At 51.5% G+C, this 23069-nt stretch overlaps 3 protein-coding genes across 6 annotated transcripts in view; 2 read left to right on the forward strand and 1 right to left on the reverse strand.

Annotated features, from left to right (window-relative positions):
- The window catches only part of ABHD11 (abhydrolase domain containing 11), a 997569-nt gene that overhangs the window by 382304 nt on the left and 592196 nt on the right, over positions 1-23069 (forward strand). The gene's annotated exons all lie outside the window — the stretch shown is intronic.
- The window catches only part of CLIP2 (CAP-Gly domain containing linker protein 2), a 113056-nt gene that overhangs the window by 68210 nt on the left and 21777 nt on the right, over positions 1-23069 (reverse strand). For all 4 annotated transcript variants that reach the window (XM_050783647.1, XM_050783644.1, XM_050783646.1 and 1 more), the window contains one exon: positions 13928-14115. In XM_050783647.1, the coding sequence (XP_050639604.1) occupies positions 13928-14048 (121 nt within the window). In that variant the 5' untranslated portion in view covers positions 14049-14115. The remainder of the gene's footprint in view (positions 1-13927; positions 14116-23069) is intronic.
- The window catches only part of RFC2 (replication factor C subunit 2), a 112080-nt gene that overhangs the window by 6051 nt on the left and 82960 nt on the right, over positions 1-23069 (forward strand). The window lies entirely within an intron of this gene.

Genomic DNA, 23069 nt, shown 5'->3' on the forward strand with positions numbered 1-23069 from the left:
TCACAGGGACAAAACCCTCATCAAATTCCATGCATGCTGAGACATTTTCAGTTTCCTGCAGTTGGGAAGCCATGGGAAATTCCCTGTCTCTCCAGGGAGTCATCAGGGACACACGCTTGGCCGGGGCAAGCCAAGTCTGTGCCTTCCCAGATGGGTGCCTCAGTTTCCTCATGACATAACAAAGGACCAGGTCAGAAATAGCTAAGGTCCTTCCCAGCACTGACATTCACCATGTCCTAAGACTCCTCCCAGGGGAGCCGACGTATGTACAATGGAGTTTCTGAAACCTGGTTAACAGGTGCTTCCTCAGTCCATATCCTCACAGGCCAGTCAAAGGCAAGCTGTTTGGGAGCTCCCTACGGGCACAGCCTGGGCCTCACTGCCCTCCAAGTTCCCCACCAAACCCGCATGAAGGCAAAGAGCCGCTACTGACTTCCAGCTGGGCCCAGCAACACAGACTTAACCTCACATGAGGCTGGGCACCATGGCTCACGCCTGTAATCCCAACACTTTGGGAGTCTGAGATAGGAGGATCGCTTGAGGCCAGGAGTTTGAGACCAGCCTGGGTAACACAGTGAGACCCTGTCTCTACAAAAAAATACAAAAATTAGCCAGACATGGTGGCTTGCTCCTGTAGTCCCAGCTACTTGGGAGGCTGAGGCAGGAGGATTGCTTGAGCCCAGGGAATGGAAGCTTCAGTGAGCCATGATCGTACCACTGCACTCCAGCCTGGGAGACAGAGTGAAGCCTCATCTCTAAAATAATTAAAATAGGCCAGGCACGATGGCTCATGCCTGTAATCCTATCACTTTGGTCACTTTGGGAGGCCAAGGTGGGTGGATCACTTGAGGTCGGGAGTTCAAGAGCAGCCTGGCCAACATGGTGAAACCCCGTCTCTACTAAAAATACCATAATTTGTTGGGTGTGGTGGTGGGTGTCTATGATCCAAGCTACTTGGGAGGCTGAGGCAGGAGAATCGCTTGAACCCAGGAGGTGGAGGTTTCAGTGAGCCGAGATCGTGCCACTGCACTCCAGCCTGGGCGACAGAGTGAGACTGTCTCAAAAAAAAAAAAAAAAAAATTTAAATTAACCTCCTACATGCAGTTGATTTATTCCCTAGATAGTGATTCCTGCCCAGACAAGAGCCACAAAGGAATTTACTGCAAGTTTCAAGTTCAAAGCATGACAAGGGCCTAAGGACACGGTGCAGGTGGCTGCAGCTGGTGGTGTGGTCCTGCAGCTGGTGGGGATAACCAGGGCGCCCAGATGACGCATTCTCCCCTCCGCCTGCAAGGACGCGGGTCCTGCCCTGCCTGGGGATGGGGGGCTGGCCTTCTGCATACCTGCTCAATCAGGAAGGGACCCCACTTCCTGAGGACCTACTAGGTGCCAGACCCTGTGTCAGACACTGTGGACAACAGGCATGGCCAAACAGGGCCTGGCAAGAGTGGGGAGTGGGGGTGCCAGCAGCTACAATTCGGCCTCCCAAGGTGCTGGGATTACAGGTGTGAGCCATGGTGCCCAGCCAGCAATCTAGTATGTTTTAAAAGAAAAACTAAAATAAGGAATGCGCTCTTTAGCCTATTTCGCAAGGAAATAATTTAGAAAGGAAAAAACTGACTCACTATCTTGACCTTCACAAAAATAAAAAACTGAATCTAAGTGCCTCCAAACCGAGGAGCAGTTACATAAATTATGATCACGTCATTCAGATTATTAAGCAACCTTTAAAACATTATTTGTCCAGGTTATGTGGGACAGTGTTTATGATGTGATTCTTGGTGACACAGCAGAGTTCATGAGCTTCCCCACATCTAGCACAGGGCTCAGTGGCCTGGGGGTGGGGGAAGAGGAATAGGGAACAACAAAATATGAATCAGTTAAGAAATACCGGCTGGGTGTTGTGGCTCACACCTGTAATCCCAGCACTTTGGGAGGCCGAGGCAGGCGGATCACCTGAGGTCAGGACTTCGAGACCAGCCTGGCCAACATGGCGAAACCCCGTCTTTACTAAAAATACAAAAATTAGCAAGGCATGATGGCACATGCCTATAATCCCAGCTACTCGGAAGGCTGAGGAAGGAGAATTGCTTGAACCCGGGAGGTGGAGGTTGCAGTGAACCAAGATTGTGCCACTGCACTCCAGCCTGGGTGACGGGAGCAAGATGCCATCTCAAAAAAAAAAAAGAAAAGAAGAGAAAAGAAACACCAAGAGGAAGCTAGGCACGGTGGCTCAAGCTGTAGTCCCAGCTACTCAGGAGGCTGAGGCAGGAGGATCGCTTAAGGCCAGGAGTTCAAGACCAGCCTGGGCAACACAGAGAGATCTCATCTCTACAAAAAAGTAAAAATAATAGAAAATAAAAAATAGCCGGATGCAGTGGCTCACATCTGTAATTCCAGCACTTTGGGAGGCCAAGGCAGGCAGATGGCTTGAGGTCAGGAGTTCGAGACCAGTCTGGCCAACATGGCGAAACCCTGTCTCCACTAAAAATACAAAAATTAGTCAGTGCGGTGGCGCACACTTATAATCCCAGTTACTCGGGAGGCAAGGCAGGAGAATTGCTTGAACCCAGGAGGTGGAGGTTGCAGTGAGCTGAGATCGTGCCATTGCACTCCAGCCTGGGTCACAGAGCGAGACTCTGTCTCAAATAATTAATAAATAAATAAGTAAATAAATAAAATAACCGAGAGGGACCTTGCAGGGACCGACAGACAACGTTGACGTGTCATGAAGTGAGATGTGTGATGAACTCAGCCCTCTGCCCCAATGGTTTGGTGGCAGATAAAAAAGTGTCCTCTGCTAGGACCTGGTCCCTCCCTAAAACATAGCTTCACAGTGTGTTCCTAGGTATTATGAAAACAAACAACAATTTAACCTCCAAGTTCAAATAAGCTTGAGAAACAGCAACTTCAACAAAGTGAAGGCTACTTGTCTGCAGGACTTTTCAGAGCCTTTGATGTGCCAATGAGCAGCACTGTGACCGCAAAGGAGGGGCTATAATAAGGTGACCACATGATTTAACATTCAAACCCGGGTGCTTCTGGGAGTGAGAGGTGCTCTTAATATAGCATCACGCTGGTCAGGTGCGGTGGCTCATGTCTGTTATCCCAGCACTCTGGGCGGCCGAGGTGGGAGGATCACTTGAGCTCAGGAGGCAACAAAATAATACAATAATGGCCCGGTGCGGTGGCTCATGCCTGTAATCCCAACACTTTGGGAGGCCGAGGCGGGCAGATCACAAGGTTAGGAGATCGAGACCATCGAGACCATCCTGGTTAAAATGGTGAAACCTCGTTTCTACTAAAAAAAAAAATACAAAAAAAAAATTAGCGGGGTATGGTGGCGGGTGCCTGTAGTCCCAGCTACTCGGGAGGCTGAGACAGGAGAATGGCGGGAACCCGGGAGGCAGAGCTTGCAATGAGCTGAGATCGCGCCACTGTACTCCAGCCTGGGCAACAGAGTGAGACTCCATCTCAAAAATAGTAATAATAATAATAATAATAATAATAAAGACAAAAATTAGCAGGGCATGGTGGTGTGCACATGTAGTCCCAGCTACTTGTGAGGCTGAGAGAGGAGTTGGAGGCTGCAGTGAGCCATGATCGCACCACTGCACTCCAGCCTGGGTGACAGAGTGAGACCCTCTCAAAAGAAATAAAAGAAAAGAAAAAAGGCATTATACCAACACCACAGGCATCAAGCAGGCTGTTTCAGGCAAAGCTCCGTCCTTCTGCCTTGAGTTTGGCTCTTTACTCTTGGGATCACCTAAGGAAGTCCTCCTGCCCGTCCACAGAAACTCCACACCCCCTCATCTGCAGCCACCTCACGGGGCCCACTGCGTCTCTCTCCCTCCCAACCCCGTGGGGCTCTGCTCCCCCTTGGTTTGCACAACCTGCCTCCCAGGCTAACCGGGGTGCGTGTCTGCACACCCCCAGGACATCAGCCCCAGGAGGTGGACTCACACCAATTCCCCTCTCATTCCCTAGAACCCCTGGGCTGAAATGCAGACGGGCCACACACCTGACTCCCGCTTCCTGGTGGCTGCAAAGGAACATGCATCATTGCCCCGAAAATCTCAAATGGCTTTCTCTCCTGAGCCCCCTCTTCTCTCCAGAAGGTGTTCAAAGGCAGAGGTTACGAGGGAAGGAATGGGGTCTCCATAGCATTCCTTGAGGGAGCCACTTTCCCTCCAGCAGCCCCCACATTGGGTCCACCCCAACCTAGTTCCACCCCTCAGTCCATGCCTCCTCCAGGGAGGACTGAGTCTACATCCCCCAGCCCACCCTGACCAGGGAGGGGTCCATCTGAAGCTCACCTCTCCCCCATGGCCACCCCAGGCCCAGCCTCTGCAGCATCCAGCCCTAAAGAAGGGATCCTCCCTCCATCAGCCCACACCGTCCTGAATCCCAGGCTCTACTCCGCATTCTTCCTGAACCAAATGGAACTCCAAACCCCGCTTCTGGGCCCCCTCCTCCCAAACCAGGAGAACAGAGTACCTGCCCAGCAGAGGAGGCCGGGAAACCCAGGGCAAGAGCGACGTGGGTGGCTTACCCTGGAAAGAACAGAGCCAGCTCCCCATGGAGAAGCCCGTGGCCAGGCCACCGGGCAGGCAGGCAGGTGCTGGCAGCCGGGCCCCCGCCCCATCAGATCCATCCTGGACCACATCAGGGGCATTAGAAGGCAGCCCTGCCCCTACCCCCACCAGCCACAGAAGAGCGGGTTTGGCTTCCTCGTCCTGATGCCATTTAAAAAAGTTTAGGATGTGGTCGGTGGAGAGCTGAGAAGTTGCCCTTCAAGGGACGAATTTGCCCAACATCTCAGACAAGTCACTTAAAATGGGGACAATCCTATCTGCTCTCTTGGGGCTGGGGAGGCTCCTAGAAATGTACAGAAAAGAAAGAGAAAGGCACCATCCTCTGTGGGGGGTGGGGGCCCCAACTCAGGCACTTCAGGCTGGTGCCAAGGTCTGGAACACACACGGGGTACAGGGACATTGAGCTCAGTGCGCTAGAACCACAAGGCTGACCGGGTAAAGTGGCTCACGCTTGTAATCCCAGCACTTTGGGAGGTCGAGGTGGGTGGATCATTTGAGGTCAGGACTTCGAGACCAGCCTGGCCAAGATGGTGAAACCCCAACTCTACTAAAAATACAAAAATTAGCCGAGTGTGGTGGTGCACGCCTGTAACCCCAGCTACTTGGGAGGCTGAGGCAGAAGAATTGCTTGAACTTGGGAAGTGGAGGTTGCAGTGAGCTGAGATTGTACCACTGCACTCCAGCCTGAGCAACAGAGCGAGACTCTGTCTCAAAAAACAAAACAAACTTTGAAGAACTGCCAGACTTTCCTGAAGCAGCTGTACCATTTTACATTCCCACCAGCAATATACGAGAGTTTCTTGAACCCAGGAGGTGGAGGTTGCAGTGAGCTGAGAAAGCGCTGCTGCACTCCAGCCTGGGTGACAGAGTGAAACTCCGACTCAAAAACAAAAACAGGCCAGGCATGGTGGCTCATGTTTGTAGTCCCAGCACTTTGGGAGGCCGAGGCGGGCGGATCACAAGGTAAGGAGTTCAAGACCAGCCTCACCAATATGGTGAAACCCCATCTCTACTAAAAAATACAAAAATTAGCCAAGCATAGTGGTACATGCCTGTAATCACAGCTACTTGGGAGGATGAAGCAGGAGAATTGCTGGAACCCAGGAGGCGGAGGTTGCAGTGAGCCGAGATCGCGCCACTGCACTCCAGCCTGGGCGACAGAGCAAGACTCTGTCTCAAAAAAAAAAAAAAAAAAAAAAAAATGCTCTGGGCCCAGTCCTGTATGCGTCCTGGAGGGGCAGCTGAGGATAGCATACAGGAGGTGGGCCTTGCCTCACATAGCCTAGCTCCCTGTCTGAGGGTGGGTGATACTCCCACACACACTTGTCCTCAGTCTCCAGGGTCTCCAGCATGAGGCAAGTCCACAGGAATATTAGGGGACAGTTGTGACCAACCTAATGGGAACAGGTAGCTCCTCTTCCATCCACCTGTCTGGGGCATGAGCCAAGTGTGTGGGGCTGGGACTGGATTCGGTCCCCCAGGCACCCCACCCCTGGTGAGGCAGCAGGGGCCCAGTCTGGCATGAGTCTCAGCTCTGGCCCTGTAACCCTGGGCAATGCAGCTGAGACTCCAAGCCTCATTGGGTATTTTATTTTATTTTATTTTATTTTAGACAGAGTCTTCCTTTGTTGCTCAGGCTGGAGTGCAATGGCATGATCTCGGCTCACTTCAACCTCCGCCTTCCAGGTTCAAGCCATTCTCCTGCCTCAGCCTCCCAGGTGGCTGGGATTACAGACGTGCGCCACCACACCCGGCTAATTTTTGTTATTTTTAGTAAAGACAAGGTTTCACCATGCTGGCCAGGCTGGTCTCGAACTCCTGACCTCAAGTGATCTGCCCTCCTCAGTCTCCCAAAGTGCTGGGATTACAGGCATGAGACACCAAACCCAGCCAATGGTCTCATCTTTAAAATGAAGACAGTGGCACACGGTTGGCCCCTGTATGCATCAATCCCACCAGTCCTCACCCAGGACCCAGGTCACTGCAGCCCAGCTCCGCCTCCCGGGTTCATGCCATTCTCTTGCCTCAGCCTCCTAAGTAGCTGGGACTACAGGCACCCACCACCATGCCCAGCTAATTTTTTGTATTTTTAGTAGAGATGGGGTTTCACCGTGTTAGCCAGGATGGTCTTGATCTCCTGACCTTGTGATCCACCCGCCTCAGCCTCCCAAAGTGCTGGGATTACAGGCGTGAGCCACCGCGTCCAGCATATTTTTATTTTTGAGATTGGAGTCTCACTCTGTTGCCCAGGCTGAAGTGCAATGGCATGATCTCAGCTCACTGCAATTTCCACCCCTGGTTCAAGCGATTCTCCTGCCTCAGCCTCCCCAGTAGCTGGGATTACAGGTGTGCGCCACCGTGCCCAGCTAATTTTTGTATTTTTACTAGAGACAAGGATTCACCATGTTGGCCAGGCTGGTCTTGAACTCCTGACCTCAGGTGATCCACCTGTGTCGGCCTCTGAAAGTGCTGGGATTATAGGCGTGAGCCACCACGCCGGGACTTCAGGGCCTTTGCAGCCTGTTCCCTCTGTTTAGATGCTTTTCCCTGAACGGCAGCCGGGGCGACTCCTGCTATCACTTGAATCCTTGCTGCAGTGTCACCGTAGGAGCCAGGCTGTCCCTGACTGCCCCGTCTGCAGCAGCCTCCAGGTGTGCTCGGTCACACCCGACCAGGCTGTCCCTCGCCACGCTGTTCCACCCAGGACTTTGCCCCCAGGTGGATCCCAAACCGCCCTCCTGCCCACCTCTCTGACCACCTCTCCCTTGTAGCCCTGCGCCACCTCCTAGTGTGAGAGATCCTCTCAAAGGTCCCCCTCAAATGCTGCTCCCTGTGTGGCACAGCTCTGAGGACACAGGACCTCCCCTCTCCACTGGGTGGGCAGCAAGGGCGCTGGTCCAGGCCCTGTCCCTTGGCCAGATCCTCTGCTGGAGGCTGAGCTCATACTTTGGGAGACAGCCACAGCCCTGTTCCCAGAGCAGACTCCAGTGTGCTCCCCTCCCCACAAACCACCGCTGGGCCCTGGCCTCTGCCACACGCATCTCAAGCTGCCCACTGCCCAGGGTCCCGGCCTCTGATGGGTGTGGCCACCTCCAGCCCCTTAGAGAACAGAGAGCCAGTTGCATGGGTGGGTGGGGGAGCCCGATGGACCAACAGTACTGGGGGTACTGTCCTTTCCTGGCTCTTCCACCTGTCACTCTTCCCAGAGGCTTTTTTTTTTTTTTTCTCGAGATCCTGGAACAGGAACAAAAGCAGCCCAGGCGGCAGAATTCTCCCTTTCTCTCTACTAGGGTTTGGCTGCCTCAGCCAACTCGGTTTTGCTCCCGGCTGGCCACCTCCTTCCCCAGCCTGGGAGTGTGGTTCTGCCCTGCAAAGGCAGCAGCGCAAAGGCAGCAGCCAGGGTGCAGTGGGGGGAAAGGACACCATCCAGCCCAGCCACAGCCTCTGCTGCCACCATCTCCAAGGTCAGGTACAAGGTGTGGCTCCCCAGTCAACTGGGGATTCTCGGAGGGACACTTTCTCCCTCTGGGACAGCTTTGAGGGTGGAGACCCCAGGTAGTCCTCGCCCCCATCCCCAGACCACCGGGCAATGTGATCAGGAAACAGGTGGCATGCCACACACCACACTACAGTCCGTTCCCTCCAGGGAACCATTCAAATGACAGCAGGTGATATTGCAGTAGCACAGGGAGGTGCTTCCCATAGTATGCAATAAGATGAGAAAAAGTAGAATGCACGATTTAGCTGTTTAAAACAACAACTTGTGGCCGGGCACGCAGGCTCACACCTGTAATCCCAGCACTTGGGAGGCCGAGGCAGGAGGATCACCTGAAGTCAGGAGTTTGAGACCAGCCTGACCAACATGGCGAAACTCTGTCTCCACTAAAAATACAAAATTAGCCGGGCATGGTGGCAGGCGCCTGTAATCCCAGCTACTTGGGAGGCTGAGGCAGGAGAATTGCTTGAAACCAGGGGGCAGAGGTTGCAGAGATCGTGCCACTGCACTCCAGCCTGGGCGAAAGAGCGAGATTCCATCTCAAAAAATAAAAATAAATAATAAATAAAACAACAACTTGTGTAATAGGAAAAAAGACTGGAAGGAAATACAGTCACGTATCACTTAATGACGGGTATACCATCTGAGAAATGCATCATTAGGCGATTTTGTTGGCCTGTGAACATCACAGAGTGTACTGACACAACCTGTATGGTCTAGCCCACGGATCCCAGGCTACAAACCTGTTGAGCATGTTACAGTACTCAATGCTGAAGGCAATTGTAACACAAGGGGAAGTGTTTGTACATCTGAACATAAGATATCTAGGCCGGGGCCAGGTGCGGTGGCTCACGCCTGTAATCCCAGCACTTTGGGAGGCCAAGGCGGGCAGATCACCTGAGGTCAGGAGTTGGAGACCAATCTGACCAACATGGTGAAACCCTGTCTCTACTAAAAATACAAAATTAGCCAGGTGTGTTGGTGGGCGCCTGTAATCCCAGCTACTCGGGAGGCTGAGGCAGGAGAGTGGCTTGAACCAGGGAGTCGAAGGTTACAGTGAGCCAAGATCGCGCCACTGCACTTCAGCCTGGCAACAGAGTGAGACTCCGTCTCAAAAAAACAAACAAAAACAACAACAACAAAGATAAACAATGGGTCAGGTGTAGTGATTCACGCCTGTAATTCCAAAATTTTGGGAGGTCAAGGTGGGAGGATGGATTCCTTGAGGCCAGGAGGTGCATCCTGGGCAATATAACGAGATCCTGTCTCCTGTCTCTTTGTTTTTTGAGAGAGAGTCTCACTCTGTTGCCCAGGCCGGAGTGCAGTGGTGTGGTCTCGGCTCACTGTAACCTCTGCCTCTCAGGTAGCTGGGATTACAGGTGTCCACCACCATGCCAGGCTAATTTTTTGTATTTTTAGTAGAGATGGGGTTTCACTATGTTGCCCAGGCTGGTCTTGAACTCCTGACCTCAGGTGATCCACCTGCCTTGGCCTCCCAAAGGGCTGGGATTACATGCGTCCACCACCATGCCAAGCTAAGTTTTTGTATTTTTAGTAGAGATGGGGTTTTGCTACGTTGCACAGGCTGGTCTCGAACTCCTGACCTCAGGCGATCCGCCTGCCCTGGGCTCCCAAAGGTCTGGGATTACAGGCGTGAGTGCCTGGCCAAGATCCTGTCTCTTAAAAAGAAGATTAAAAAATGGAGGCCGGGCGCAGTAGCTCACACCTGTAATCCCAGCACTTTAGGAGGCCGAGGCCAGTGGATCACTTGAGGTCAGGAGTTTGAAACTAGCCTTGCCAACGTGGTGAAACCCCGTCTCTACTAAAAATACAAAAATTGGCTGGTTGTGTGGCACACGCCTGTAGTCCCCGCTACTCAGGAGGCTGAGGCAGGAGAATCACTCCAACCCAGGGGGTGGAGGTTGCAATGAGCCAAGATCGCGCCACTGCACTCCAGCCTGAGTGACAGAGCGAGACCCCATCTCAAATAATAATAAATAAATAAATAAATAAATAAATAAAATAAAGTAATTGCGCTGCAACATGACAATGGCTAAAACTCAGGAACTGCCAATGTTGGCGACAGGAAATGCTCAGCTCTGTTAGAATCCTATGGGACCACAATAAACATGGCCCATCCTTAACGGAATCCTGGTTAGGCTGTGCAGTGATGAGGTTAAGTGGTAAGGGGGAGGGGAGAAGTTTAAAGGATAATGGACATTTTTTTCTTTTATCACTTTCAAATTTTCCTGTAATGAGATGATGGATGGGTGAAAGGAAAAGAAATTAATCTGTAATGAGTTTTCTACCTGTAGGCACTCCATGTTCATTAACTCACTTGATCCCATTAGGGAGATGCTATTATCCCATTTGTGGCTCAGAGAGGTTAGGCCACTCTCCCAGGGTCACACAGCAGGAGCAGGGCTAGGAGGGGCATGAGAGCTGGATCACAGCCAGAATTTATGCCTCTCTAAATCAGGGAGGAACAAAGGGGAAAGTACCCAGAAGGTTCAATAAGACTCTCTCGCTGCATGCCATACCCCAGCCTCAGGGTTGGGCCAGGCGGGTGCCCTTCTCCAGCCATTAGACTACACAGCCCCACTCCTCACTGGACCAAGCTCAGCCCACTGGGTGCCTTCGCCCATGCCCTTTCCCCACTGCCTGCAGCTCCTTCTTCCTCCTCTTCTCATTTTCAAACTCCACCCACTGCCCTGCCCCCATTCTCAAGGCTGAGCTCATTCAAGCTTCTTCCAGGAAGTCTTCCCTGATTGCCCACTCATGGTAGTGAGCCCCCTCCACCCCCAGATAACCACGGCCTCCTCACTGGTATCCCCACCTGGCTCTTAACCCTACAACCCGTTCTCTGCACAGTGGCCCAAGGATCGTTAACAAGGTCCCATCACTCTTCCATTGGTGTCCTCCAGCCGTTCCCACCATCCTTTTTTTGTTTTTTGAGTCAGGGTCTCGCTCGGTCACCCTGGTTGAAGTGCAGTAGTGTGATCAAAACTCACGACAGCCTTGACCTCCTGGGCTCGAGCGGATCTCCTACTTCAGGCTGCCAAGTAACTGGGACCACAGGTATGCGCCACTGTGCCTAATTTTTTTCAGTAAAGACGAGGTCTTGCTGTGTTGCTCAGGTTGGACTCAAACTCTACTGCTCAAGCGATCCTCCTGCCTCAGCCTCCCAAAGTGCTGGGATTATAGGCTTGAGTCACCGTGCCTGGCCCCCACTGCTCTTTTTCCTTTTTTTTTTTTTTTTTTTTGAGATGGAGTCTCACTCTGTCGCCCAGGCTGGAATGCAGTGGCGCAATCTCAGTTCACTGCAACCTCCGCCTCCCAGGTTCAAGCGACTCTGCCTCAGCCTCCCGAGTAGCTGGGATTACAGGTAATTTTTGTATTTTTAGTAGAGACAGGGTTTCATCATGTTGGCCAGGCTGGTCTCCTAACCTCAAGTGATCCTCCCGCCTCAGCCTCCCAAAGAGCTGGGATTACAGGCTTGAGTCACTGTGCCCAGCCTCCACCACTCGTAAAACAAACCCAAACCCTGTGTCCTTCAGGTCTGCCCCTGCTGCCCTCCCTAACCTCTTTTCACACTCTCCATCCAGACTTTTCTTCTTTCTCTCTCTCTCTCTCTTTTTTTTTTGGGTCTCGCTCTGTCACTCAGGCTGGAGTGCAGTGGTGTGATCATGGCTCACTATAGCCTCCAACCCCTGGGCTCAAGCGATCCTCTCGCCTCAGCCTCCCGAGTACTTGGGACTACAGGCACACACTACCATGCCTGGCTAATTTAAACTTTTTTTTTTTTTTTTTTTTTTTTTTTGTAGAGATGGGGTCTCACTATGTTCCCCAGGCTGGTCTGGAACTCCTAGGCTCAAGTGATCCTCCGGCCTCAGCCTCCCAAAGTGCTGGGATTACAGGCATGAGCCACCATGCTGGCTTATTTTATTTTATTTTATTTATTTTTTTGACAGAGTCTTGTCCTGTTGCCCAAGCTGGAGTACAGTGGCATGATCTCGGCTCACTGTAGCCTCCGCCTCCCGAGTCCAACCGATTCTCATGCCCCGACCTCCTATGTAGCTGGGATTACAGGCATGTGCCACCACATCCCGCTAATTTTTGTATTTTTAGTAGAGACGGGGTTTCACCATGTTGGCCAGGCTGGTCTCGAACTCCTGGCATAGGTGATCCACCAGCCTTGACCTCCCAAAGTGCTGGGATTACAGGAATGAGCCACCGTCCCCGGCCTTTTTCTTTCTTAACAAACCAACTTCATTCCAGCCTCAGGGCCTTTGCATCACCCATTCCCTCCACATGGAACACCTCTTCCCCACCCTACCTCATCCCCCGAATTTTCTCTTGTCTGGCTTCTCATTGCTGGAGAGGATTTGCCATCCTGGAGGCAGAGCCTGGGCCTTCACAAGGCTGCACTGGGCAGGCCCTTCCCATGGGCTTCTGCCCATGGGCCTCACGCTGCAGCTTCCTCGCCCTTTCACGCTGCCCATTTGGCTCTGCCAGGGACCCGGTCCTGCCAACTGCCCATGACTTTGGCTCAAACTTTCCTTGACCCCCTTCCCCAGGACCCAGATTGTCCAGTCTGGCCCCGGCTGTGTTTGTCTCTCCAAACTTTGTGCCAATCAGATGAGATGGGCAGTGACCTATCCTGCTGGCTGGAGTGTCATCAAAGCCAGGCTTTGTGCACAAAGATGCTCATCACAGCATCATTTATCAAAGTAATAAGTAAGAAACACTCGTCATTTTTTTTTTTAAACGGAGTTTCGCTCTTGTAGCCCAGGCTGGAGTGCAGTGGTGTGATCTCGGCTCACTGCAACTTCCTCCTCTTGGGTTCAAGCAATTTTCCTGCCTCAGCCTCCGGAGTAGCTGGGACTACAGGTGCCCGCCACCATGCTCGGCTAATTTTTATATTTTTAGTAGAGACAGGGTTTCACCATGTTGGCCAGGCTGGTCTTGAACTCCTGACCTGAAGTGATCCTCCCACCTCAGCCTCCCTAAGTGCTGAGATTACAGGCATGAGCCTCCATGCCCAGCTCAATCACAATTTTTGAAACTGCAGAGAATGGGTAAGAAATTGCTGCTAGTTCCTTCCATCATACTCATCTTGGTTTAAACCCTCCTGCAGCTCTCATTATTAGGATGAAAATGAAACTCCCTGCACACCTCCAAGTCACCCAGGTCCACCTGCATCGCAGCAGACTGCCCCAGCCACACCCACGCTCTCTCCCTCTTCTGTACTCACGATGCTCCTTTCTGCCTCTGAGCCTTTGCATGTGCTGTTCCCTCTACTTGGAATACCCTTCCCTCTTTTTTTTATTTTTGAGGCAGAATTTCGCTCTGTTGCCCAGGCTGGAGTACAATGGCGTGATCTCAGCTCAATGCAACCTCTGCCTCCCGGAGTCAAGTGATTCTCCTGTCTCAGCCTCCTGAGTAGCTGGGATTACAGGCACCTGCCACCATGCCTGGCTAATTTTTGTATTTTTAGTAGAGATGGCGTTTTACCAAGTTGGCCAGGCTGGTCTCAAACTCCTGACCTCCAGTGATCCGCCCACCTTGGCCTCCCAAAGTGCTGGGATTACATTCATGAGCCACCGTACCCAGCCCTTTTCCTCTTCAGCTAGTGCATCAGCTATTCACCCTCCAGACCTCAGCTCCCCTCCTTGGGGAAGCCTCTGCCAACCTCAGACCCCATTACGGGAGCTCACGACACTCAGTATCTCCCATCAGATTGGTCACAGACTGGCCTGTGCTCCTGGGGCTCTTCCAGAAGAACGCTCATCCCATGTAGCCAGTCCCCTCATCCCCGATCCTTGGCGCCACATACCTTCCTTGGAGCCAGTGGCCGCCGCCGCCGAGGATGAAGCTGACCCAGTAGACGTCCGGCCCATGGGGCTGGAGTGCTTCCCCCCACGGCCGGGGGGCTTCAGGCCGCTGGGCTTCTGCATGGCGGTGCCACTGGGCAGGTGGTCAAGGGTGAGTGCTGGTCACGTCCTCTCTGCCATCTTCACTCACCTGCGGGCAGAGACAGGAGAGATCACATCATCACTTCCCAATGGCCCCCAGACCCTCAAGGGCCAGTGAGCACCACACATCCCCCCTGAGGTGGGCTGGACGAGGCAACACCGATTTAACCTATCAGCTCACTGCAACACCCGATTTAACCTATCAGCTCTCTGCAACACCCGATTTAACCTATCAGCTCACTGCAACACCCGATTTAACCTATCAGCTCACTGCTCCCGTTCCCGCACAGGCCATATTCCCGGACTCACCATCCCAGCACACACCCCCTCTACTGCAGGGGCAGGACAAACACACAGAGAGGCTTATGCCTTCCCCAATGTCCTGGTGTGGGGTTACCTGCCTCAACTCTACACCAGGCCGCCATCTAGCCACAACCTCTGCCTGCCTTCCCACCATGAAGGCTTTGTGTCTTTATTTAATTTTGGTTGCAGAAATTTATTACAAGTGAAAGATATTTCATCCTCTATCCCACGAGCATGCATCAAGCTGTTTGCAACAAAGACCATTTTTAGACTGGGTACAGTGGCCTGTCAGTCCAGCACTCTGGGAGGCTGAGGCTGGTGGATCGCTCGAGCCCAGGAGTTCGAGGCTGCGGTGAGCTCCAGTGCACTCCAGCCTGGGCGACAGAGTGAAACCTTTTCAAAGTGTGAGCTGCACGCTGACTATGGTCATTAAAAGCCCTAAAAGGGGCCAAGCGCAGTGGCTCACGCCTGTAATCCCAGCACTTTAGGAGGCTGAGGTGAGTGGATCACTTGAGGTCAGGAGTTCAAGACCAGCCAGGCCAACATGGTGAAACCCCGTGTGTACTAAAAATACAAAAATTAGCCAGGCTGGGTAGCATACGCCTATAGTCCCAGGTACTTGGGAGGCTGAAGCATGAGAATCACTTGAACCCGGGAGGCGGTGGCTGCAGTGAGCCAGGGTCGCGCCACTGCACTCCAGCCTGGACAACAGAACGAGACTCTTGTCTCAAAAGAAAAAAAAAAAAAGCCCTAAAAGGGCTGAGAGCAGTGGCTCACACCTGTAATCCTAACACTTTGGGAGGCCAAGGTAAGAGGATTGCTTGAGGCCAGGAGTTTGAAACCAGCCTTGGTAGTATAGCAAGACTTTATCTTTAGAGAAAAATAAAAAATAAAAAATTAGCCAGGCGTGGTGGCGCATGCCTGTAGTCCCAGCCATTTGTGAGGTGAGACGGGAAGATCGCATGAGCCTGGGAGGCAGAGGCTACAATGAGCCATGATGGCACCACTGCACTCCAGCCTGGGTGACAGAGCGAGACTCTGTCTCAAAAAAAAAAAAAAAAAAAAGCAGTCATAAAATAGAACAAAATGATGTCCTTTGCAGGGACATGGATGGAGTTGGAAGCCATCATCCTCAGCAAACTAACGCAAGAACAGAAAACCAAACACCGCATGCTCTCACTTATAAGTGGGAGCTGGACAATGAGAACACATGGACACAGAGAAGAGAGCAATACATACTGGGGTCTGTTGAAGGGTAGGGTGAGGGGAGGGAGAGCATCAGGAAAAATAGCTAATGCATGCTGGGCTTAATACCTAGGTGATGGGTTAATAGGTGCAGCAAACCACCATGGTACACATTTACCTATGTACACATCCGGCACATGTACCCCGGAACCTAAATTTTTTTTTTTTGAAACGAAGTCTCACTCTTGTTCCCCAGGCTGGAGTGTGATGGCGCGATCTCAGCTCACTGCAACCTCTGCCTCCTGGGTTCAAACAATTATCCTGCCTCAGCCTCCTGAGTAGCTGGGAATACAGGCGCCTGTCACCACACCCGGCTAATTTTTGTATCTTTAGTAGAGACGGGGTTTTGCCATGTTGGCCAGGCTGGTCTAAAACCCCTGACCCCAGGTGATCCACCTGCCTCGGCCTCCCAAAGTGCTGGGATTACAGGAGTGAGCCACCGTGCCCGGCCGGAAATTAAAATTTAAAAAAAAAGAAAAAAAAAAGCCCAGGCGCAGTGGCTCATGCCTGTAATCCCAGCACTTTGAGAGGCCAAGGTGGGTGGATCACCTGAGGTCGGGAGTTCGAGACCAGCCTGGCCAACGTGGCGGAAACCCCATCTCTACTAAAAACAGAAAAATTTGCTAGGCGTGTTGGCAGGCACCTGTAATCTCAGCTACTCGGGAGGCTGAGGCAGGAGAATCACTTTAACCCAGGAGGCGGTGGTTGCAGTGAGCCAAGATTACACTACTGCACTCCAGCCTGGGTGACACAGTAAGGCTCCATCTCAAAAAACAGAAAACAGAAAAAAAAAAAGGGCCAGGTGTGGTAGCTCATGTCTGTAATCCCAGCACTTTGGGAGGCCACGGCAAGAGGATCACTTGAGCCCAGGAGTCCAAGACCTGCCTGGGCAACATCGTGAGACCCTGTTCTCTATAAATAATAGAAACAAAATATTTTTTAAAGGCCTAAAAGCAATGATTGCATATTAATCATGGCCAAAAAAAAAAAAGTGTGTGATGCTTGCTAGCACAGTAACCTCAGGATCAAAAGCTTTGTGTTTTAATTTTTATTTTTTTAAATTTATTTTGAGATAAGACTCTCACTCTCTGGCCCAGGCTGGAGTGCAGAGGCACCATCTCGGCTTACTGGGCTCACTGCAACCTCCACCTCCCAGGTTCAAGAGAGTCTCCTGCTGCAGCCTCCCAAGTAGCTGGGATTACAGGCACCCGTCATCACGCCTGGTTAATTTTTGTATTTTTAGTAGAGACGGGGTTTTGCCATGTTGGCCAGGCTGGTCTCAAACTCCTGACCTCAAGTGATCCTCCCGCCTCAGCCTCCCAAAGTGCTGGGAGTACAGGTGTGAGCCACCATGCCTGGCCAGCTTTGTGTCATTATGATGAAGCAGAGAAGAGCTTGCAGGACAAAAGGGACTCTGGAGAGGAGCAAAGCCTCCAGGTATGACGCTATCTGTTTAGGGGATAGGGGGCAGCAAGATGGGACTGGCTGCAGGGGGCCGGAGAGGTGGACAAGTCCCCCAGCCCCAGGCCTCTTCCCCACTATCCTATACTCACAAACTTTAATGCACCCAATGTTTCCGGAAGGCTCACCATGAGCCAGGCCCCATCCCTGCCCCAGAGCTGTAGGTAGGACTTAGCCTCTGCCCTGGGGAGCACCATCCAATGGGGAGAGGAAATTCAGAGCACCATAGTCAGATGGAGGATTCCAGGCAAAAGCATCCTCACGTCTGGACCTCAGAAACACAGGAAATCTCTGATACAGGACATGCCCTTGTCTGTCCAGCCATATCTGCAGTCGCAGATTTTGAAGAAACCTTTTCTCCATTAATTTTGTTGTTATTATTATTTTTAGAGACAGGGTTTTATTCTGCTGCCCAGGCTGGAGTGCAGCATCACGATCTCAGCTCACTGCAACCTCTGCCTCCTGGGTTCAAGCGATTCTCCGGCCTCAGTCCCCCAAGTAGCTGGGACTACAGGTATCCGCCACCATGCCTGGCTAATTTTTGTATTTTTTGTAGAGATGAGGTTTCACCATGTTGGCCAGGCTGGTCTCGAACTCCTGACCTCTAGCGATCCTCCCACCTCTGCCTCCCACAATGCGGGGATTACAGGCGTGAGCCAGTCTCTTTTCCCCTTTTTTTTTTTTTTTTTTTTTTTTTTTTTTGGAGACAGAGTCACTTTGACACCCCAGGCTGGAGTGCAGTTGCATGATCTTGGCTCACTGCAACCCTCCATCTCCTGGGTCCAAGCAATTCTTTTGCCTCAGCCCCTGAGTAGGTCAGACTACAGGCGCCCGCCACCAGGCCCAGCTAATTTTTGTATTTTAGTAGAGAGGGGGTTTCTGCCATCTTGGCCAGACTGGTCTCGAACTGCTGACCTCAGGCGATCCTCCCCTTGGCTTCCCAAAGTGCTGGGATCACAGGCATGAGCCACCGCTCCTGGTCTGTATTTTCCCCATCCTTGACTCATATGACTTATGTGGGTTGACCTCATTCCCACTCCTAGAGGGGATGCATAACACAGGCCTGGCCATCAGGGAAGATCGTGTGAGGCGTCCCAGAGCCTGGGCTGTGGCTGAAACCTTCAGGAAGAATTCTCCCTGCTCTGGGGCTGCCTGGGTGTAGGATACAAGCCAGAAGCTGCAGGAGCCATTCTGGTCACCGCATGGGAGAGCCTGCCAGGGAACAGTGCCAACACAGAGACAGCAGGGCTGAGTCCCCAGGAGGGCCTGGATCCAGCTGAGCCTGAAGCTGGTCACTTGAGCTCTTTTTTTTTTTTTTTTTTTTTTTTTTTTTTTAGATGGAGTATTGCTCTGTTGCCCAGGCTGGAGTGCAGTGGCGCGATTTCGGCTCACTGCAAGCTCCGCCTCCCAGGTTCATGCCATTCTCCTGCCTCAGCTTCCCGAGTAGCTGAGATTACAGGCACCCGCCACCACGCCCGGCTAATTTTTTGTATTTTTAGTAGAGACGGGGTTTCACTGTGTTATCCAGGATGGTCTTGATCTCTCGACCTCATGATCTGCGCCCTCCTCAGCCTCCCAAAGTGCTGGGATTACAGGCTTGAGCCACCGTGCCTAGCTGAGCTCTTCGTTTACATCAACCAACAAATCTCAAAATTGTTTTTTTTCTCTCTCTCTCTTTTTTTTTTTTAGACAGGGTCTTACTCTGTTGCCCAGGCTGGAGTGCAGTGGTACGATTTCAGCTCACTACAGCCTCAACCTCCCAGGCATCCGAGTAGCTGGGACCACAGGTGCATGCTACCAACCCCCCAGCTATGTTTACAAGCTTTTTGTAGAGACAGGGTCTCACTATGTTGCCCAGGCTGGTCTGAAACTCCGGGGGTCAAGCAATCCTCCTGCCTCGGCCTCCCAAAGTGCTGGGATTACAGGCGTGTGCCACTGAGCCTGGCCTTTTTTTTTTTCCTAAACCTATTTGAGGGACAATGTCATTTGCATTTCCAAAAAAGTTCTGGTGAATACAGATGTCAACCCACAATGCTCACAGCAGGAATGTGTGTGTGTTCTCAGGACATCCAATGAGTCAGCAACACTACTACCTGTCCTGGCACATCCGAGTGAAGGATCGCCTCCTCCCTCGGCCTGGCAGCTGTAAGAGCAGAGGAAAGCGAGCTGCCCCCAGGCACACAGCAGTGGAGCCGACACGCCCTGGTGTGCCCACGAGAGCACTGGGCATGCCTGCCAGCCCTGGCCCTCAGGACCTGCTAAATCTGACATTCCAATGCCCTTGGTGCCCCGGGAATTCTAGGGACTGGGAGTCGATCATGCTGGGGTACAAGGCTGCTCCCTTGGTCCCCAGAACCTGGCCCTCCTGGTGGCTTGTTCAATGAGGGAGCCAACTTTGGGCACAGCTCTCTGAGAGCTTGGTTAGGCTGGGTCAGCATCTCCAACGCCAGCAAAGGTGAGTGGGGGCGGCCTCTGGTGACAGTAAATGTCCCACCTTGTGGGTGACCAAATGAACCTCCTGCTCCCGTGGCTCAGCTGGGGGACCCTCTCACCTAGGAATTCCAGATGCAGAGAAGAGAGAGCATTGCTGGAACTCAAATGAGGTTCAAGGAACTCCTTCCCCCTCCTGACCCCCAGCCCAGGGCCTCTTCTCTGCCCAAAAACCCTCCCACAGAGAAAACAGCTATAAATCGTATCTAATAATAGACTTTCATTCTTTTATTTATGTATTTATTTATTTATTTATTTTTGGAGACTACAACCTCCACCTCGCAGGTTCAAGCGATTCTCCTATTTCAGTCTCCCAAGTAGCTGGGACTACAGGTGTCTCATTGCCATCCCATTGACTAATTTTTGTATTTTTAGTAAAGATGGAGTTTCACCATGTTGGCCAAGCTGGTCTTGAACTCCTGCCCTCAAATCCACCTGCCTCGGCCTCCCAAAGTGCTGAGATTACAGGTGTGAACCATCACACCCGGCCCATACTTGCATTCTTTTTTTCTTTTTCTTTTTTTTTAATTTTTTATTTTTGAGATGTGGTCTTGCTCTATCGCCCAGGCTGGAGTGCAGTGACATGATCATAGCTCACTGCAGCCTCCAACTTTTGGGCTCAAGCAATCCTCCTGTCTCAGCCTCCTGGGTAGCTAGGACTACAGGTGCACCCTACCATACCTGGCTAATTGTTTTTCATTTTTTTATAGAGACTGGGTCTAGCTACGTTGTCAAGGCTGGTCTCAAACTCCTGGGCTCAAGCAATCCTCCTGCCTCCGCCTCTGGAAGTGCTGGGATTACAGGCATGAGCCACCACGCCCAGCCAGGGCTGGTATTCAGGAAACAGAATGAACTCTGCAACTCACTGAGAAGGCAACAACCCAGTTAAAAATGGGTGAAAGGTTTGAATACACATTTCACCAAAGAAGATATACAAAGAGCCCATAAGCACATGCAAAGATGACTAACATTATTACTCATCCAGGCAATGCAGATCAAAACCACAAGAGATACCACTTCCCACCAAAGGGAATGGCTAAAAGTTTTTAAAGCTGACAATACCAAGGACTGATGAGGACGCAGAACAACTGCAATGCTCGTAGTATTGGTGGAAATAAAAAATGGTACAGGCCGGGCGCGGTGGCTCAAGCCTGTAATCCCAGCACTTTGGGAGGTCGAGACGGGCGGATCACGAGGTCAGGAGATCAAGACCATCCTGGCTAACCCGGTGAAACCCCGTCTCTACTAAAAAATACAAAAAAAAAAAATAGCCGGGCGAGGTGGCGGGCGCCTGTAGTCCCAGCTACTCGGGAGGCTGAGGCAGGAGAATGGCGTAAACCCCGGAGGCAGAGCTTGCAGTGAGCTGAGATCCGGCCACTGTACTCCAGCCCGGGAGACAGAGCGAGACTCCGTCTCAAAGAAAAAAAAAAAAAAGGTACAATCACTCTGGAAAACAGTTGGGCAGTTTCTTAAAAAGCTAAAAATAGTGGCAGAGTGCAGCGGCTCACACCTGTAATCCCAGCACTTTGGGAGGCCGAGGTGGGCAGATCACGAGGTCAGGAGTTCGAGACCATCCTGGCTAACACGATGAAACTCTGTCTCTACTAAAAATACAAAAAATTAGCCAGGCGTGGTGGCAGGCGCCTGTGGTCCCAGCTACTCGGGAGGCTGAGGCAGGAGGATGGCATGAACCCGGGAGGCAGAGCTTGCAGTGAGCCGAGATTGCACCACTGTACTCCAGCACTCCAGCCTGGGCAACAGAGGGAGACTCCATCTCAAAAAAAAAAAAAAAAAAGTTAAAAATAGGAGCTTGAGGTAGGCGGATAACTTGAGCCCAGGAGTTGGAGACCAGCCTGGGCAACATGGCGAAAACCCATCTCTACCAAAAATCCAAAAACAATTAGCAGGACATGGTGGCACATGCTTATAATCCCAACTACTTGGGAGGCTGAGACACAATAATCGCTTGAACCCATAAGGCAGAGATTTCAGTGAGCCAAGACTGTGCCACTGCACTCTAGCCTGGATGACAAAGTGAGACCTTGTCTCAAAAAAAAAAAAAGAAAGTTAAAAATATACCTCCCATATAACCCAACCACCCAAGAGAAGCAAAAACATGTGTCCATAGAAAGTTTTATAAGCAAGTGTTTATACCAGTTTTACTCATAACAGCACCAAAGTAAAATCTCCATCAACCAGTGCATGTACAAACAAAAGTAGGGCAGCTGTTTTTTATTTTATTTTTACTTTTCAGACAGGGTCTCACTCTGTCACCCAGGCTGAGTGCAGTGGTGCAATCATGGCTCACTGCAGACTGGAAACTCCTGGGTTCAAGTGATCCTCCCACCTCAGCTTCCTGGGTAGCTAGGACCAAAGGCAAGTGCCACCATGCCCAGCTAACTTTTTATTTTTTTGCAGATGGAGCCTCAATATGTTGCCGAAGCTAGTCCTGGACTCAAAGGATCCTCCTGCCTCAGTCTACCAAAGTGCTGGGATTATAGGAGTGAGCTGCCATGACCAGTCTTCATTTTTATTTTAGAACAGAGACAGGTCTCTGTCACCCAGGCTGGAGTGTGGTGGCGTGATCATGGCTCACTGCAGCCTCAACCTCCTGGGCTCAAGCAATCCTCCCACCTCAGCCTCCCCAGTAGCTGGGACTACAGGCATGTGCCATCACGCCCGGCTAAATTTTTTTTTTTTTTTTTTTTTTTTTTTTTTTGGTAGAGACAGGGTCTCACTACGTTGCCCAAGCTGGTCTTGAATTCCTGGACTCAAGCAATTCCCCCCACCTCAGCCTCCCAAAGTGCTGGGATTAAAGGTGTGAGCCATGATGCCTGGCCCAAAGTGGTATTATCTACATAACAGAATATTTCTCAGCAATAAAGAACTACTGATGTGTGCAACATCAGTAGTTGTTGATGAATGCTTTTGTTTTTTTCTCTTTTGAGACGGAGTCTCGCTCTGTTACCCAGGCTGGAGTGCAATGGCGCGATCTTGGCTCACTGGAACCTCCATCTCCTGGGTTCAAGCGATTCTCCTGCCTCGGTCTCCAGAGTAGCTGGGATTACAGGTGCCCGCCACCACACCCAGCTAATTTTTTGTATTTTTAATAGAGACAGGGTTTCACTATGTTGGCCAGGCTGGCCTCGGACTCCTGATGTCAGGTGATTCACCTGCCTCGGCCTCCCAAAGTGCTAGGATTACAGGTGTAAGCCACCACGCCCAGCCGGACGAATGTTTAAAACATTTTGCTAAGTAGAAGAAACTAGACACGAAGGACTCCATATTGTATGAGTCCCTTCATATGCAATTTCAAAATTGTACACACAGGATGCAGATCAGTGGTTGCCTAGGCCTGGAAACACAGACTGGCTGCAAATGGGCACAGAGAACTTTCTGGGTGGTAGAAATGTCCTAAAACGGGGGTGTGGTGATAGTTGCACAACTCTGCGTTTATACTAGAAGTCATCAAACCATACACTTAATTTTTAGTAGAGACGGGGT

The sequence above is a fragment of the Macaca thibetana genome, chromosome 3, assembly GCF_024542745.1.
Source record: "Macaca thibetana thibetana isolate TM-01 chromosome 3, ASM2454274v1, whole genome shotgun sequence".
Lineage (NCBI taxonomy): Eukaryota > Metazoa > Chordata > Mammalia > Primates > Cercopithecidae > Macaca > Macaca thibetana.